Source organism: Desmodus rotundus, chromosome 4 (assembly GCF_022682495.2).
Source record: "Desmodus rotundus isolate HL8 chromosome 4, HLdesRot8A.1, whole genome shotgun sequence".
Taxonomy (NCBI): domain Eukaryota; kingdom Metazoa; phylum Chordata; class Mammalia; order Chiroptera; family Phyllostomidae; genus Desmodus; species Desmodus rotundus.
Window position 1 is genome coordinate 50,912,989 of NC_071390.1, and position 17,454 is coordinate 50,930,442.

The following is a 17,454-nucleotide window of genomic DNA, read 5'->3' on the forward strand; positions in this document are numbered from 1 at the left end:
CAGTATTAGCAAGGGTAGGAGAGGAAACGTACAGAAAGCTATATAAGTACTATAGCACTTCCTGAAGATAATTTGGATATAGTATCAAAAGCCTCCAACAAAGACATAGCCTTTTTCCACTTCCAGGAATTTACTAAATAAGAAACTAATTAGACTAGTGCAGAAGAATACTCATAACATCATTATTTATAATAATAAAAAATAGAATAAAGATTAAATAAATTATTATGCCTTCCTGTAACAGAATAGCACACAGCCATTAAAAATCAGGTCATCTGAACAGTTACTGAAATCAGATCACGTCATTTTAGCAATCACTACTATAATTTCCTTCCTGGTCTCCAAAGCAAAGATAAACTATTTAGGTTTTTATTCAATGACAAAATAATCATGGTATAACGTTAAATTTCAAAGAAAATAGGATATAAAACCATATACAAGGCACGTATTATTTTTTTTAATGTGTGTCTGCGTACACACACACAAACATACCACAATATTATCTGTCAGTGGTGAGATTATGGGTGACTTTTTATTAATCCTTTCTGTATTTTCCAAATTTTCTATAAGTATATATTACTTTCGTAATTTTTTAAAAATCAATATTTCTTTAAATTACCTAAAAGTATATCCAAAAGAATTTTAAAACTTATTCTAAATTACCTGCTATTATCCTGGTCCCTAGCATTTCACTGTTACATAAGTATAAAAATTTCATATGCAATTCTGTTTTTTGTCACTAACCCCAAATAAGCCCTAACTGTCCTGAGGTGGCATTTCATTAACATTGCCATCCGCAAGGTTCAGGATACTGTGTATATTAAGATGATCTTTCCATGTCTTAAAATTTTTAAATATTTCAGTAAGCTCTGGCTGGTGTGGCTCAGTGCATTGAGCACCAGCCTGCAAACCAAAGGGTCACTGGTTCGATTCTCAGACAGGGCATATGCCTGGGTTGCAGGCCAGATCCTCAGTAAGGGGCGCTCCAGAAGCAACCACACATTGATGTTTCTCTCCCTCTCTTTCTCCCTCCCTTACCCTCTCTAAAAATAAATAAATTTTTTTTAAAAAGAATATTTCAAAAAAAAAAGAATATTTCAGTAATATACAGATACTTATGTGTTAATATGTCTCTCTATATGGTTTTTCAGGTCAAAATTAAAAGAAAACATCAGAAATGGTTACCTTTTTTGGTAAGAGAAGAAATTTGTATCTACTGTTTGAATTAGGAACCATTTTTGTTTTGTACCATCATTTTCTCTTAAAACTTTTTGCTTTGCTTGTTTTGCTGCTTACCATGGAGCACCTCTCCAGTACTTCCTCCTGGAACTTCAGGAATCGTTCCTGAACCTCAACTTCATTGAGGAAAAAGGCAAGGAAGTGCGTGAAGGGCTGCTTTCTTCTAAAAGTGAGCAAAAGAACATCAATCCGAGTTCGGGCTGAAATTACACCACTTCGATGCTGGCCAGTGATTACTGCAAACAAAAAAAAAGGGTTAACACACTCAAGGATCATCAAATGCTAGTAAGACAGGTGACCTCTAGACACTGTCATCTGTGGGGAGCTGTCCTGAATATGTATATAATTCTGGACAGGGGACAACACCAACTGTAAAAAACAAAATGAATTCAATCTAAGCAGAATGAGATTTAAAAACAGAATATCTTTTTTTTTAAACTTAATGGGTTTTCTTAAAGATTTTATTTACTTATTTTTAGACAGGGGGAAGGGAGGGAGAAAGAGAGGAGAGAAACATCGACTTGGGAGATTATTGACTAGTTGCCTCTTGTACGTGCCCAGACTGGGGACTGAAACCACAACCCAGGCATGTGCCCTCACCAGGGATCAAACCAGTGACCTTTTGCTTTGCAGGAAGGACGACACCCAACCAACTGAGCCACACGGGTCAGGGCCTAATGGCTTTTTTAAAATTGATTTTAGAGATAGAGAGAGAAAGGGAGAAACAGAGAGAGAGAGAAACATTGACTTGTTGTGGCACTTACTCATGTCTTCATTGGTTGATTACAGTACGTGCCCCGACAGAGGATAGAACCCACAACCTTGGCATATCAGGACAACTCTCCAACCAACTGAGCTGCCCGGCCAGGGCTACAAACAGAATACCCTTAAAGACCAGCTAGTGAACTAGAAAAATGAGTTCAAAAGATATAAAGTAAACCCTTCATGCCTTGTTGAAGGGAATGTGAAGTGATGCAGCTGCTACGAAAAAGTTTGACAGTTCCTTAAAAAGTTAAAAAGGAGTTATCATATAACCCAGCAATTTCACACCTAGATAAGAACCCAAAAGTAGAAACAGGTGTTCAAAAAAACTTGCACACAAATGTTCACAGGACCAAAGGTGGAAAAAATACAAATGTCCATCAATCGATAAACAAATAAACAAAATGTGCTATCTCCATACAATGGAGTATTATTCAGCCAAAAAAAAGGAAATGAAGAACTGATGCATGTGAAAATACTGATGAATCTGAAAACATGATGCTAAGTAAAAGAGAGACCAAAGAAGCCACATACTGTATGTATGTTTCCATTTACAGGGATATCCAGAACAGGCAAATTCAGAGACAAAAAGCAGATTAGCGGTACTCAAAGACGAGGGAGGAAGGAATGGGAAATACCTGCTTGCAGGGATGTCCAGCCTTTTGGCGTCTCTGGGCCACACTGGAAGAAGAGTTAGTTGTCTTGGGCCACACTTTAAACACACTGCGACACATAATCACAAAAAATCTCATAATATTTTAAGTAAATTTACAATTTTGTGTTGAGCCTCATTCACAGCCATCCTAGGCTGCATGCAGCCCGTGGGCCACGGGTTGGACACCCCTGGCTTCATGGATATGGCTTTTCCTTTTGGGGTGATAAAAAGTATTCTAAAACCAGAGAGAGAGTGGTGACAGTTGCACAATACTGTATTATGTACTAAATGCTCCTGAATTCAATACTTAATAGTCAAAATGGTCAATTTTATATCTAGAGGACAAATTAAAACCTACTACTAAATCATCTCCTTCTCTAGGCTCTCTAAGGAGAGGCAAAAGAAAATGACTAAATGGCAGCAAATATCACATCAATGCAACAGCATTCTTGGCTCTACAATTTAATTTACTCTAACTCATAAATTTGATTTTTCCATATACATTACTTCCCTAAAAGACCAATAAGACAGTTTATCCTCTTGTTTTTCAATTAAATTAGTTCCACCAAATTCTTAATTTTAACAATTAGACACACTTTTCACACTGAAATATCAGCGCTTTCTAAATCAAAATCTAATCTTTATACTACCTACCCTTTTCTGGATAAATTTTGGAATGATTCAGTATCTTAAAACGGCCACGGTCTCCACATTTATACCATATTATAAAAATTATTATGAAACTTCCAGTCAGGATGGAGGTGTAGGTAAACAGGCCTCGCCTCTGTGCACAACTATAACAAAAAGTAAGTTATGCTACAAAACAAGTATCACCCAGAATTGTCAGAGAATTGAGCTGTGTGAAGGCCAACAACAAAGGATTTAAAGAAGCCACATTCATAAGAGGGGCCTAGATGCAGAGACACACAGAGACAGAGTGGCACAGAGAGGTACAGAGACAGAACAGGCAGTTCCACGACCACATGTGGTGGATAAAAAACTGGAGGGATACCTTGGGAGCGAGGGATCCCAGCCTCAGTCCAGACCACCCAACCCAGGGTTCCAGCACCAGGAAGATAAGTCCCCATAACTTATGGCTGTAAAAACCAGTGGGGGTTGGGGTGGCAGAAGAAACTACAAACTCTTAAAGGGCCTGCAACAGACTGAGGACTCATACAGACCCACCTCTCTCTGGGATTCAGCACCAGGGCAACAGCAAGAAGGACACCAGTGGCATATAGGGAGAAAGAGAAGTGTGAGTGGGGAGACAGCTTCCTCCTGGGCAACACTCCAGAGGCAGGCAGCAGCACAGTCTCTTCTGCAAGCTCTCCCCCAACACAGAGCAACAGAGCAGTGACACAGGTGACCCAGCCCTGGCGATTACCTAAGGCTCCACCCCATACAACTTAACAGGTGCATTAGGACAGGGAGTCAAAGTAGCTCCACCTCATACACAGAAATAAACACAGAGAAGCTGCCAAAATGAAAAGCAAAGAAATATGGCCCAAGTAAAAGAACAGAATTCCAGAAAAAGAACTAAATGGAATGGAGATAAGCAAAGTGTTCGATGCACAATTCAAAACACTGGTTATCAAGATGATCCAGGAACTCATTGGGTACTTCAATGCTATAAAAAAGACCCAGGCAGAAATGAATGTTGGATTAAGTGAAATAAAAAAAAAATCTATAAGGAACCAATAGTGAAGGGTATGAAGCCGAGAATCAAATCAACAATTTGAAACACAAGGAAGGAAAAAGCATTCCATCAGAACAGCAGGAAGAAAAAAGAATTCAAAATAACAAGGAGAAGCTTAGGAACCTATGGGACAACTATAAACATACCATCGTCTGAATAATAGAGGATGCCAGACAGAGAAGAGAAAGAGCAAGTAATTGAAAACTTATTTGAAAAAATAATGAAAGAAAAATTCCCTAATTTGGTGAAGAAAACAGACATATAAGTCCAAGAAGCACAGAGTCCCAAACAAGTTGGACCCATAGAAGAACACACCAAGACACATCATAATTAAAATGCCAAAGGTTAAAGACAAAGATTCTCTCTTTATCTTTAAGAGAAAAGCAGATAGTTACCTACAAAGGGGTTCCCATAAAACTGGCAGCTGATTTCTCAAAAGAAAGCTTGCAGGCAAGAAGAGATTGGCAAGTAGCATTCAAAATGATGAAAAGCAAGGACCTACAACCTGGAACTCTATCCAGCAAAGCTATCGTTTAGAATGAAAGGGCAGATAAAGTGCTTTCCAGACAAGGTAAACTAAAGGAGTTCATCATCACCAAGCCATTATTATATGAAATGCTAATGGGCATTATATAAGAAAAAGAAGAAAATCAAAACGATGAACATTAAAAAGACAATAAATTCATAACTTTCAATAACTGAATCCAAATAACAAACTAAACAAACAAGCAGAACAGGAACAGAATCATAGATATGGAGATCCCATGGAGGGTTATCAGTGGGGAGGGGGTGGGGGGAGAATGGGGGATAGGTACAGGAAATAAGAAGCATAAATGGTAAGTACAAAATAGACAGGGGGAGGTTAAGAATAGTATAGCCAGAATGGAGTAGCCAAAGAACTTATATGCATGACCCATGGACATGAACTAAGGAGGGGACTGCTGGAAGGAATGGGGGGTACCAGTTGGAGGGGGGCAAAGGGGAAAAAATTGGGACAGTTCTAATACCACAACCAATAAAATATATTTTAAACAATTATTATGTTACTATATGGATAGCAAAAATAGGGAAAATACTCAACTGCCAATATCAGTTAGGTCTGGGGCTCCTATTACAAAAAATTTCCCTTTATACCTATTATATATAATCTCTGCAAGCTTCCATTTTTAAAGCATATAATAACTTTAAAATTAGAAAAAAGTTAAATAAGCTTATTTTTTTTTAAACCTCACTCAAGGACACGTTCGTTGATTTCAGAAAGAGACAGAGGGAGAAAGAGCGAGAGAAAAAAACATCAATGTGAGAGAGAAACATTGCCTCCTGCACATGCCCCCAACCAGGGACTGAACCCACAACCTAGGAATGTGCTCTGACCGGGAATCAAACCCGCAACCTCTTGGTGTACAGGATGACACTCCAACCAGCCGCGCCACTGGGCCAGGACTAGTTAAATACGTTTAAATGCCATTATAAAACACTTCAATATTTGTAATTTCAACTTTAAAGCTTAAGGAAAGACCCAAGTTTTTTAAAATTCATAATTCAAATGAACTGAATATTTATCTCAATAAAATCCTTTATAAATGTCATTAAAGCTCATATGCTTGAGGTTACTGAAGTTAGCAAGAGGCTGGGGAAAAGTCTAGTACTGTGCTGTCCAATACAGGAGCCCACAAGCACCTAGTTAAACTAAAATTAAATGAATTAGAATGAAATAGAATTAAAAATTCAGTTCTTCCGTCACGCTAGCCACATTTCAAGCACTCGTGGTTACATGTGGCTACTGGCTCCTGCGCTAGCCAGTGCAGACATAGAACGTAAGATCATCACAGAAAGCTCTTCAGGACAGCACTGCGCTGAAGTCAGCTGTTACTCATCTGTCACAGTGATTGTTCTCACAGAGCACAAAATAAGATGAGTACTACTGATTTTTTCTCCTAAAACAATAAAATCTATGGGTGTTTATGGAAAATAGATTATTGGACGCTATTGAACTTAGCTGATATTTTAAAAGACCTATAGTCTTAGGGTAAGTTTTTTAAAACTTTGTCCCACCCTAACCGGTGTGGTGCAGTTGGTTGGGCATCATCCCGCAAAGCAAAGGGTCACCGGCTTGCTTCTCAGCCAAGGAACATGCCTGGGTTGTGGGCCTGGTCCACAGTTGGGGGCGTGCGAGAGGCAGTCAGCCCATGTTTGTCTCACACATCGATGTTTCTCTTTCTTTCTCCCTCCTTTCCCCTCATTCTTAAAAAAAAAAAAAAAAAAAAAAAAAAAAAAAAAAAAAAAAAAAAATTGTCCCTACAATGTTCCTCACTCAAAGTTGTTTTACAAACACAAGTATGTATCCTTGGTTCACACTGACATTTGGTTCAGACACTTTCTGACTTGCTTATATTACCAAATTATTTTCCTAGTCTCAGCAGTTACTTGAATCAGGTCAGTATTTTTTTTTTTTTTATTTTAAAGATTTTATTTATTTATTTTTAGAGGGAGAAAGAAAGAGAGGGAGAAAAACATGAATGTGTGGTTTCGTCTTGCACACCCCTTACTGGGGACCTGGTCCACAACCAAGGCATGTGCCCTAGACTGGGAATCGAACCAACGACCCTTTGGTTTGCAGGCTAGCACTCAATCCACTGAGCCACACCAGCCAGGGATGAATGAGTCTTGGTATTTTTTTTAATTTATTTTTAAATTTATTAATTTTAGAGAGAGAGAGGAAGGAGGGAGGGAGGGGGAGAGAGAAAGAGAAAGAAAAAGACATCGATTTGTTGTTCCAGTTATTTATGCATTCACTGGTTGCTTCTTGTATGTGTCCTGACCGGGGATCAAATCCACAACTTTGGTGTATTAGGACGATGCCCTAACCAACTGAGCTACCTGGCCAGGGCCTGAATCAGCTTGGTATTTTAATCATTACTCAGAGTCTACAAAGCCAGGTAAAAACAAGGAAACACTTATGGAAAGGGGTGAACTTCATTTCAAATTTGTAGGTTTCATTGGTTTCCTCTACTTCTAACTTGAAACAATTAGCCAATGGCATTTCAAGCTACTAAATCATAAAAGAAATCTAATCACAACAAAATCCAGAAGCTTTATCCCCTCAGTACATGGTAAAGTATAAAATGAAGGCCCAGGTACTCAATCACTATAAGGTTGTTTAACCACATCTTTCCTCATTCAGAGATTAATACTGACAAATCATAAAAAGGCCAATAGCTACACAACCTACTAAAGAACAGTCACTAAACACCTTGGTTGGATTACATTATTCCATACACATGAAAAATGATGCACATATAACATATATACTGGGTCTCACCAATTTCTCCTTCTTGTCCAAGTTTAGGAATACTAATAGAAGTTTTGGTCTCCACTTCTAGTTTCTTCCTCGTGTCCCCTCTCTTTCCAACTATATGCCTATAATATAAAGAAAAATTAATTATTGGAGGAGATTACGCAAAAATGTACCAAAATAAAGAACTGCATCATGTTTAAATTTTTTTTTCCTAATTTTATTGTTATTCAAGTACAGTTCTCTGCCTTTTCCCCCCAGCCTAACCCCCAGCCCTCCCCACCTTCCTCCCGTTTCCACCCCCCACCCCACCGCCCATTATTGTCCATGTGTCCTTTATAATTGTTCTTACAAACCCTTCACCCTTCTCCCCTGAAGTTCCCTCCCCTCTCCCCTCTGGTCACTGTCAGCCTTTTCTCAATTTCAGTGTCTTTGGTTATATTTTGCTTGCTTGTTTGTTTTGTTGATTAGGCATCATGTTTAAATCTTATTAGCCAGAGATACTCCCTTACAGAGAAGGGCTTCAGCAAAAGCTCAATATCTGTGAAGACACCTGCAAGTCATATAGCTTTACAGAACACACAGCATTACACTCCCTGACAAAATGATGTCCTACAGCTCAATTCAATGTAAAGATATACGGGTAGTAACTGTGCCCAACACCTGTTTGCTTCTCAAAATCTGGGTCTGCAGTTCAGTGAAAGGAAAGTTGGCATAGTCTCAGGCAATTCAGCAACCAATGGGACTACAGTTTGAGAAGGGGAGAAACTTGTCCTTTTGGAGAACAAATTAACTATACTCTGAGATAATCCTAAGAGAATAATCCTTGATTAATTAAATAAGGGTAAAGGGCTTGGCAAAGAGCAGGGTTCACCATTCAAGATAGATTGAAAAGCACAGAGAGTAGCTTCTTTTCCAAGGAAACGCCAAATGGTGAATGATGCAGGTGCTGCAGGAGGGCCTGCAGGCCTTAGGGGCCCTAGAATGGGAGGCTGCAGCAGCTTCCATGAAGGGTTTGGCAGCGGCATCCAGGGCCGAGCTCACAGTCAGGGTCCTGGTCAGGGTTGGGGACTGAGGCCACAGAGCTCATAGAGTCAAGGACAAAGAGTATATCCCTGTCCCCAAGCTGGGCTGCCTGGTCAAGGTGATGAAGATCAAGTTCCTGGAAGAGATCTATCTCTTCTCCATCCCATCAAGGAATCTCAGATCATTGACTTTTTCATGGAGGTATCCCTCAAGATGACACTTTGAAGATTATGCCCGTGCAAAAGTTGCCTAGGCAACTTCACCAAGGCACCTGAGATGCTATAGCTAAGACCTACAGCTATCTCACCCCCGACCTCTGGAAAGAGACTATGTCTACCATGTCTACTTATCAGGGATTCTCTGGCCATCTTATAAAGACCCATGACAGAGTTTCTGTGCAGAGGACTCAGGCTCCAGCTGTGGCCACCACATAATTTTATATAAGAAAATAAAGGGAATAAAAAGTGTTTTTTTTTTTAAAAAAAAGCACAGCCCTGGTTGGTGCAGCTCAGTGGATTGAGCTCCGGCCTGTGAACCAAAGGTTCACTGGTTCAATTCCCAGTCTAGGACACATGCCTGGGTTGCAGGCCAGGTCCCCTGTAGGGGGTGCATGAGAGGCACCCACATGTTGATGTTTTTCTCCCTCTCTTTCTTCCTCCCTTCCCCTCTCTAAAAATAAAATAAAATCTTTTTTAAAAACTTTTAAAAAAAAGCACAGTAAAAAACAGGAAACCTCAGGAGGCTGAATTCACAAAGACATATTTGGGAGATTTCACCTAAAAATTGATAAATTTCAACTAAAAATTCAGATTTCAAGGTTTAGATCAATTAGAAGAACTGACAACTCATGACAACAATAGATTAGAACCTATTCTCAGCCCTGAAAACAGAGCACAAGCTCATCACTGTTCTCATCATGCCCGACTGTCAGTCACCTACTCCACTTCGATCATCTATTAACTGATACATTTATATTACATGCCTAGCCCTCCTAGTATAAATAATTCTGACAACCCAAGGTTATTTTCTGGAACCCATAGTAATTAGATGAGTTACAGTGAATGAGACTACTGGACCCCAGGAGAGAAGTTTCAGAGGCAATAAAGCACTAAGAGACCATCACCGAACTATAGAATTAAGAGAAAAAAATCCTCTATCATCAACAGTATTTTGGCTTCTATGATTTCAACATAGTACCCACTAGTACGGATGACTATGTCTAAAACTGAATTTGCTTTAATTTTTTCAATATTATTTTATTTAGTTTCAGGACTACAGCATAGTGGGTAGAAAATCATATACTTTACAAAGTGGTCCCCCAATATGTCAGGTACCCACCCGACACCATAGTTATTACAATATTATTGATTATATTCCCTATGCTGCACTTTATGTCCCCATAACTATTTTATAACTGCCAATCTGTACTTCTTAATCCCTTCAACTTTTTCACCCATCCCTCCAAACTTCTCCTCTGTCATCCATCAGTTTGTTCTCGTATCTATGAGTCTGTTTCCGTTTTGTTTGTATTTTTGTCCTTTATATTCCACATATAAGTGAAATCATACAGTATTTGTCTTCCTCTCTCTGACTTATTTCACTCAGCAGAACATCCTTTAGGTCCAACCATACTGTCACAAATGGTAAGATTTCATTCTTTTTTATAGCTGAGTAATAATATTCCATTGCATATACGTACCACAGTTATCTCATCCACTCATCTACTGATGGGCACGTGGGACACTTCTGCATCCTGACTATTGTAAATAATGCCGCAATGAACACAGGGATGCATGTATCTTTTCAAATTAGTGTTTTGAGTTTCTTCAGATATATATACCCAGAGGTGGAACTGCTTGGTCACAAGGCAGTTCCACTTTTAATTTTTTGAGAAACCTGCATACTATTTTCCACAGTGGCTGCACCAGTCTGCATTCCCACCAACAGTGCGGGGGGGGGGGGGGTCCCTTTTCTCCACATCCTCGCCAACACTTGTTGTTTGATTTATTGAGGATAACCATTCTGACAGGTGTGAGTATGTATTTGTTTTTAAATGGGCTAACGAAGCCCAATTATTTCCATTAAAATTTACTACAACAAGGCACTGCTAAAAAACCAAGACATTTAGAAAAGGATTAGAACTCCTTAATTTACAGGGGTTTTTCTGTGTTGGGCTAGAGATTCTACTGCACCAACTCTGTCAGACTTTGTCTTTCTAGGCCTTATCAGTAAGGGGTGCCTTCAACCAGGCCCCTATTTGACAGTGGTTAGTGGTCAAGCTTATCACAAAAAGTAGTTGTCTCAAAATGTCAATTGTCTACTTACCTTAGAAAGGGAAGGAATTGAAGGTTAAAGAGGTTTTAGACTCAAACAAACCTTGGGTAAGTCATTTACCCACTCTGAGCCTATTCCCTCACTTGTAAAAATGGAATGAATAATACGCATTTATCCTAAGGTTGTTGTAAGGATAAATGCATTCATACGTAAAAAGGGCTTCCCAGTGACGGGCACACAGCTCAGTCCAGTCCATGCTATCCTCATAAAGCCCGTAAGGGCATCTGCCCAGTTAAGAACACAGGCAGGCTCAAAAGAGGTGGAAAGTCTAAGACAGTCACTAAATAATGCAGATACACAGGGACGGGGGGACTGTCTTATTAAATATATGAATGGAATTCCCACCAGATTGAGTGGTTCTCAATCCTGTCTACACACTGAAATCACCAGGGGTACTTAAAAAACTAATGATACCTGGGTTCAGTTCCAGAGATTCTCATTTAATTGGATCGAGGTGCAGCCAGATAGTAAGAATTTTTAAAGCTCCCCAAGTGATTCTAATGTGCACCTGAGGGTGAAAACCACAGTATTAGATCTAATCCATAGACAGGTATTAACCACCATTAGGCTACGATTTTAAATTAGCTAGCCAGGTAATTTCTTCCTTGATCCCAATAAGACTAAAGAAATGATTCATAAGAAAGGAATCTTCATAGCAAATATTGTCTATTAATTAGATTTAACAGAATCAGTATCTAATCTAACATGCAAGTCATCTGACAGAGTACTAATTAGGAAATACAGAATTCAAAGGATCAAGTTGAAATCATAAATCTGAGGAATTTTTACACACTTTAGCAATAGCAGATACACACATTAAGAAAGACATATTACATTGATTTTATCAGGAATGGAGCCACAAATTTCTCCAATCATGTTTCTTAGAAAAAAATGTCACTGAAACCTGAGAGGAAAGTGAGCTGTCACAGTTAACATTTGCTTTCCCATGTGGCCACATTCCAGAAGAATTTTATCCTTAACAGGTATTTCAGGATACTCTCAAGGCTGTAGAAAATGAAACTACTACCTCTTGAAACTTAAAGGTATATGATTCCATATTTGTAAATCTCCTCTCATAAAGGAGACTGGACAGACCTAATTCATGCGACACAACACAGAAAAAGAATTTATGGACTTTCTAGACCAGCCTATCTTCAGAGGTGTAAGCCCTAAAGAAACCAGTTAGGCACAAAGGCTAACCATAGCAGTGGTTAATATGGGAGAGAAAATGGTCAAGCAAGCACAGATTGAAGTGATACCCAAGTTTCCAAGCAATGTATAAAGATCCTGGAAAAAGCATATCAGTCTTTGATAAGTGCTGTGGACTAATGCAAAACACACATGCCTGCCTTCAAGAAGCTTCCTACCTAGCCCTGGCTGGTGTGGCTCAGTGAATAGAGTACAGGCCTGTGAACCAAAGGATCACAAGTTCAACTCCCAGCCAGGGCACATGCCGGTGTTGCAGGCCAGGTCCCCATTAGGGGGCACAACTGAGACAACCACACATTGATGTTTCTCTCCCTCCCTCCCTCCCTTCCCTACTCTCTAAATAGCCCTGGCTGTTGTGGCTCAGTGGATTGCGTGCAGGCCTGCGAACCATAAGGGTCGCCAGTTCGATTCCCTGTCAGGGCACATGCCCGAGTTGCAGGCCAGGTCAGGTCCCCAGTGGGGGGCATGCAAAAGGCAACCACACATTGATATTTCACTCCCTCTCTTTCTCACTCCATTCCCCTCTGTCTAAAATAAATAAAAATCTTTGAAAAATATAAATAAAATATTTCTAAAAATAAAGAAGCACATCACAGAGGTAAATATAAATACAAGGCTAAGAAATGCTACACAGGAAAAAAAAGTACAGGTGTTATGAAAACATATATTAGCAGACTTGGCGGCATAGGCCTCACCTCTTTGCACAACTACATCAAAACTACATCAAAACTACAACTAAAATATAAACCCACCATCGACAGGAACCGTCAGAATCAGAATTCTGACAACTACAGAATTAAAGAAACCATTTCCATCCAGACTAGTAGGGGGGCGTATACACGGGCTGATACCTCACCATGCGTGGTGGATAAAAATTTGAAAGGGATATGTCAGGAGTGAGGAGTCCTAGCCCCACATCAGGGCCCAGCCCAGGGTCCCAGGGCCAGGAAGATAAGTCCCCACAACTTCTGGCTGCAAAAACCAGTGGGAATTGAATCAGTAGAAGAAACTGCTAGAACCCCAAGCAGTTCCTCTTAAAGAACCCACACAAGGACTCACCTACTAAGACTCATACCCTTTGAGCTCCAGCACCAGGATAGCAGCAGCCTGAAAGGCACCAGTGGTATATGGGGAAAACTGAAGTTTCTGGCATCAAAGCGAGCAGAGGCCATTGTCCCTTTTCGGAACCCTCTGCCCCACAGAGCAGGCAAGTTGGTGCCGTATCTGAGACTCCATCAACCTATCTAACACTGTTTGACCCTCCTTGGAGGTCCTCAGAGACTTTGCCCCACCCAGCTTACGGGCCCATTCGAGCTGCTTTTCTATATGATGGCTGGTCTTGGCTCATGCTTCAAAACTTCCTAAATCCTAATAAACAAGCAACAGCTGGCTTCAGTGAGCAGAGGCCCAGCAATAGCAGCAGCCAGCCTAGATTCACAGGTAGGCTTCACCTGGGAATCTCCAAGCCCAACATAAGCAACAGCCATCTCAGATTGCTTTATAGATCAGGCAGGGGGGCCCTGGGCAAAAGACAGGTGGGGGCTGACCTTGGCCTGCACTACTCAGGAACCCCCAGAGCCTGTGTACCCAGTGGACAACCACAGACCACATTGGAGCACCAGCACCCTGCCCTTGCACAGCTGATCCACCATGGAAGGTGGAGGTTGATTGGTCAAAGCCAATCCTTACAGCTGACTGGCCTGAGTAAATCCCTCCCATTGATCTGCCAACAGTGACCAGGGCTCAACTATAAGAGGAGGGTGTATTCAGCCCACACAAAGGGCACACCTCAAGTACCCAGCTTGGGTGATAGGGAAGGCTGTGCCCCTGGACCCTAGAGGATGCCTACTACATTAGGCCACACTACCAAGACATGGAGTCAAAGCAGCTCTACCTAATACATACAAACAAAGGGAGGCTGCCAAAACGAGGAGACAAAGAAACATGGCCCAAATGAAATAACAGGTCAAAACTCCAAAAAGAGCTAAATAAATGGAGACGAGCATTCTATCAGATGCAGAGTTCAAAACACTAGTTACAAGGATGCGCAAGAACTTAGTGAGGACCTCAACAGCATAAAAAAAATCTAGTCAGAAATGAAGGATTCACAAACTAAAATAAAGAACAATTTACAGGGAAACAACAGTAGAGTGGATGAAGCCTAGAATCAAATCAATGATTTGGAAAATGAAGATGACAGACTTCCAGCCAGGATGCAGGCGTATGTAGACATGCTTTGCCTCCTGGCACAACCATAAGAAAGATCAAAACTATTCTCAAAACAAAAAACACCCAAAACTGCCAGAAAATCTAATTGTATGGAAGTCCAACAACAAAGGATATAGAGAAGCCACATTCATCCAGATGAGTAGTAGGGGTGGATGGAGACAGCGAGCTGGGGAGGAGAGGACACCATGTGACAATAGTGGTAAAGCAGTGGCAGCAACAGTCAGCAGAACGGGTGGTCATACTTTCACAAGTGGCAGAGAGAAATTGGGAAGGATACTAGAAGAGCAAGCAATGCTAGTGCCAAGCCGGACCGTACAACCCAGGGTTCCAGAACCAGGAAATAAAGCTTCCTAACTTCTTGCTGTAAAAACCAGTGGAGGTTGGGAGCTGGAGCAGGAAAAGAAATTGCCAGTCTCTCAGGAGACTCCATTTAAAGGACCCACAAAGTCCTAGAACATATGCAAACACACCCACTCTAAGAATCACCACCCGGGCAACGGCTAGAGGGACACCAGTCACATGCCGAAAGTGAGTGAACTGTCTAGAAACAAGGTGAGTACTAAGTAAGTTTCCAGCAGCTGGGCAGCTGCAATATCCCCTCTCTGACCCCTCCCCCCACATAAGAGCAACAAAGCAGTGAAGCGGAGTGCCCCACCCCGGAGATTACCTAAGGCTCCACCCCATAGAACGTAACAGGTGCACAAAGACAGGGAGTCAAAGCAGCTCTACCTAATACACAGAAACAAACAAATTGAGGACACAAAGAAATATAGCTCAAATGAAAGAACAGAACAAAACCCCAGAAAAAGAACTAAAAGATAGAGACATAGCCAACCTAACAGATGCAGAGTCCAAAACACTGGTGTTAAGGATGCTCAAAGAACTCGTTGAGTATGGCAAAAGCATAAGGGAAGAAATGAAGGCCACGCTAAGTGAAACAGACATAAATCCACAGGGAACCAACAGTAAAGAGAAGGAAACCAGAGTTCAAATCAATGAATTGGAACATAAGGAAGAAATAAACAGTCAACCAGAACAGAATGAAGAAACAAGAATTCAAGAAAATGAGGAGAGAATAAGAAGATTCTGAGACATCTCCAAACATGCCAACATCAGAATCACATGGATGCCAGAGGATAAGAGAAAGAGCAAGAAATTGAAAACCTATTTGAAAAACTAATGAAACAAAACCTCCCTGATCCAGTGAAGGAAACAGATATACAAGTCCAGGAAGCACAGAGTCCCAAACAAGCTGGACCCAAAGAGGAACACACCAAGACACATCATAATTAAAATGCCAAAGGTTAAAGATAAAGAGAGAATCTTAAAGGCAGCAAGTGAAAGGCAGAGACTTACAAAGGAGTTCCCATAAGACTATCAACTGATTTCTCAAAAGAAACCTTGCAGGCAAGAAGAGGCTGGAAAGAAGTATTGAAAGTCATGAAAGGCAAGGACCAATATTCAAGATTACTCTATCTAGCAAAGCTATCATTTAGAATGGAAGGGCAGATAAAGTGCTTCCTAGATAAGGCAAAGTTAAAGGAGTTCATCATCACAAGCCATTATTACATGAACTGTTAAAGGGACTTATTTAAGAAAAAGAAGATGAAAACTATGAACATTAAAATGACAACAAACTCACAACCATCAACTGAATCTAAAAAATAAAAACAATAAAAAAACTAAGCAAACAACCAGAACAAGAAAGAATCATAATTTTGGAGATCTTTTGGAGGGTTATCAGTGGCAAAGGGAAGGAGGAGAATGGGGGAAAAGATACAGGGAAAAAGACATATAATTGGTAGGTACAAAATAGACAGGGGAAGGTTAAGTTCAGAATAGAGAATGGAGAGAGGAAAGACTTATATGCACAATCCATGAACATGAACTAAGGTGGGGGATTGCTGGAGGAAAGGGGGGTACCTGGCAGAGGGGTGTAAAGGGGGAAAAATTGGGACAACTCTAATAGCATAATCAAGAAAATATGCTTAAAAAAAAGATGGTAGAAATCAATAAAATAGAAAATAACAAAAAAAAATCTATGATTTGGAACATAAGGAAGCAAAAAACAACCAATCAGAACAAGAAGAAAAAAGAATCCGAATAAATAAGGATAGTATAAGCAGCCTTTGTGACAACTTCAAGAGGTCCAACATTCACATCGCAGGGGTACGAGAAAGAGAAGAGAAAGAGCAAGAAATGGGAATTCTATTTGAAAAAATAATGAAAGAAAACTTCCCTAATTTGGTGAAGGAAACAGACATACAAGTCCAGGAAGCACAAAGAATCCCGAACAAGACGGATCCAAAGAGGCCCCCACCCAAGACACATAATTAAAATACCAAAGGTTAAAGATAAAAAGAGAATCTTAAAAGCAGCAAGAAAAGCAGTTAATTAACAGACCTACAGGGCAGTTTCCATAAGATTGTCAGTTAATTTCACTAAAGAAACTTTGTAGGCTAGAAGGGATTGGCAAGAAATATTCAAAGTCATTAAAAGCAGGGACCTACAGCCAAGATGGCTCTACCCAACAAAGATAGCATTTAGAATTCAAGGGCAGATAAAGAGCTTCCCAGACAAGAAAAAACCAATGGAGTTCATTATCACCAAACCATTATTACAAAAAATGTTAAAGGAACTTATTTAAGAAAAAGAAGATCAAAACTATGAACAATAAAATGACAAAAAAATACAAATCTATCAAAATTGGATCTTAAAAATAGACAAACTAAAAAAAAAAGAAAAGAGAACCAAGATGGCGGCATAGGTAGACACACTGCACCTCCTCGCACAACCAGAACTGACAGAGAATCGAACAGCAAGGGGGACCGACACCAAGGAAATAGAAAATAAACATTCATCCAGACTGGTAGGAGGGGCGGAGACGGGCACCGGGGTGGAGAGGACTCGCGTGGCTGTGGCGGGACCTAGACTGGCGGAGTGTGGGACAAATGGCACAGGCAGTCCGAGCACTAGCAGACCCTGCGGCCCCACATTTGCACAGATAAA

At 40.4% G+C, this 17,454-nt stretch overlaps 1 protein-coding gene across 3 annotated transcripts in view; it reads right to left on the reverse strand.

Annotated features, from left to right (window-relative positions):
* Positions 1 to 17,454, reverse strand: part of ASCC1 (activating signal cointegrator 1 complex subunit 1) — a 106,308-nt gene that overhangs the window by 77,802 nt on the left and 11,052 nt on the right. For 2 of the 3 annotated variants that reach the window (XM_024561328.4, XM_024561327.4), the window contains exons 4-5: positions 7,675 to 7,772; positions 1,297 to 1,475 (exon numbers count right to left, since the gene is read on the reverse strand). In XM_024561328.4, coding sequence (XP_024417096.1) covers positions 1,297 to 1,475; positions 7,675 to 7,772 — 277 coding nt within the window. Of the gene's footprint in view, positions 1 to 1,296; positions 1,476 to 7,674; positions 7,773 to 11,421; positions 11,484 to 17,454 lie in introns of those variants that run through there. The other variant, XM_053922621.2, reaches the window with a different exon arrangement.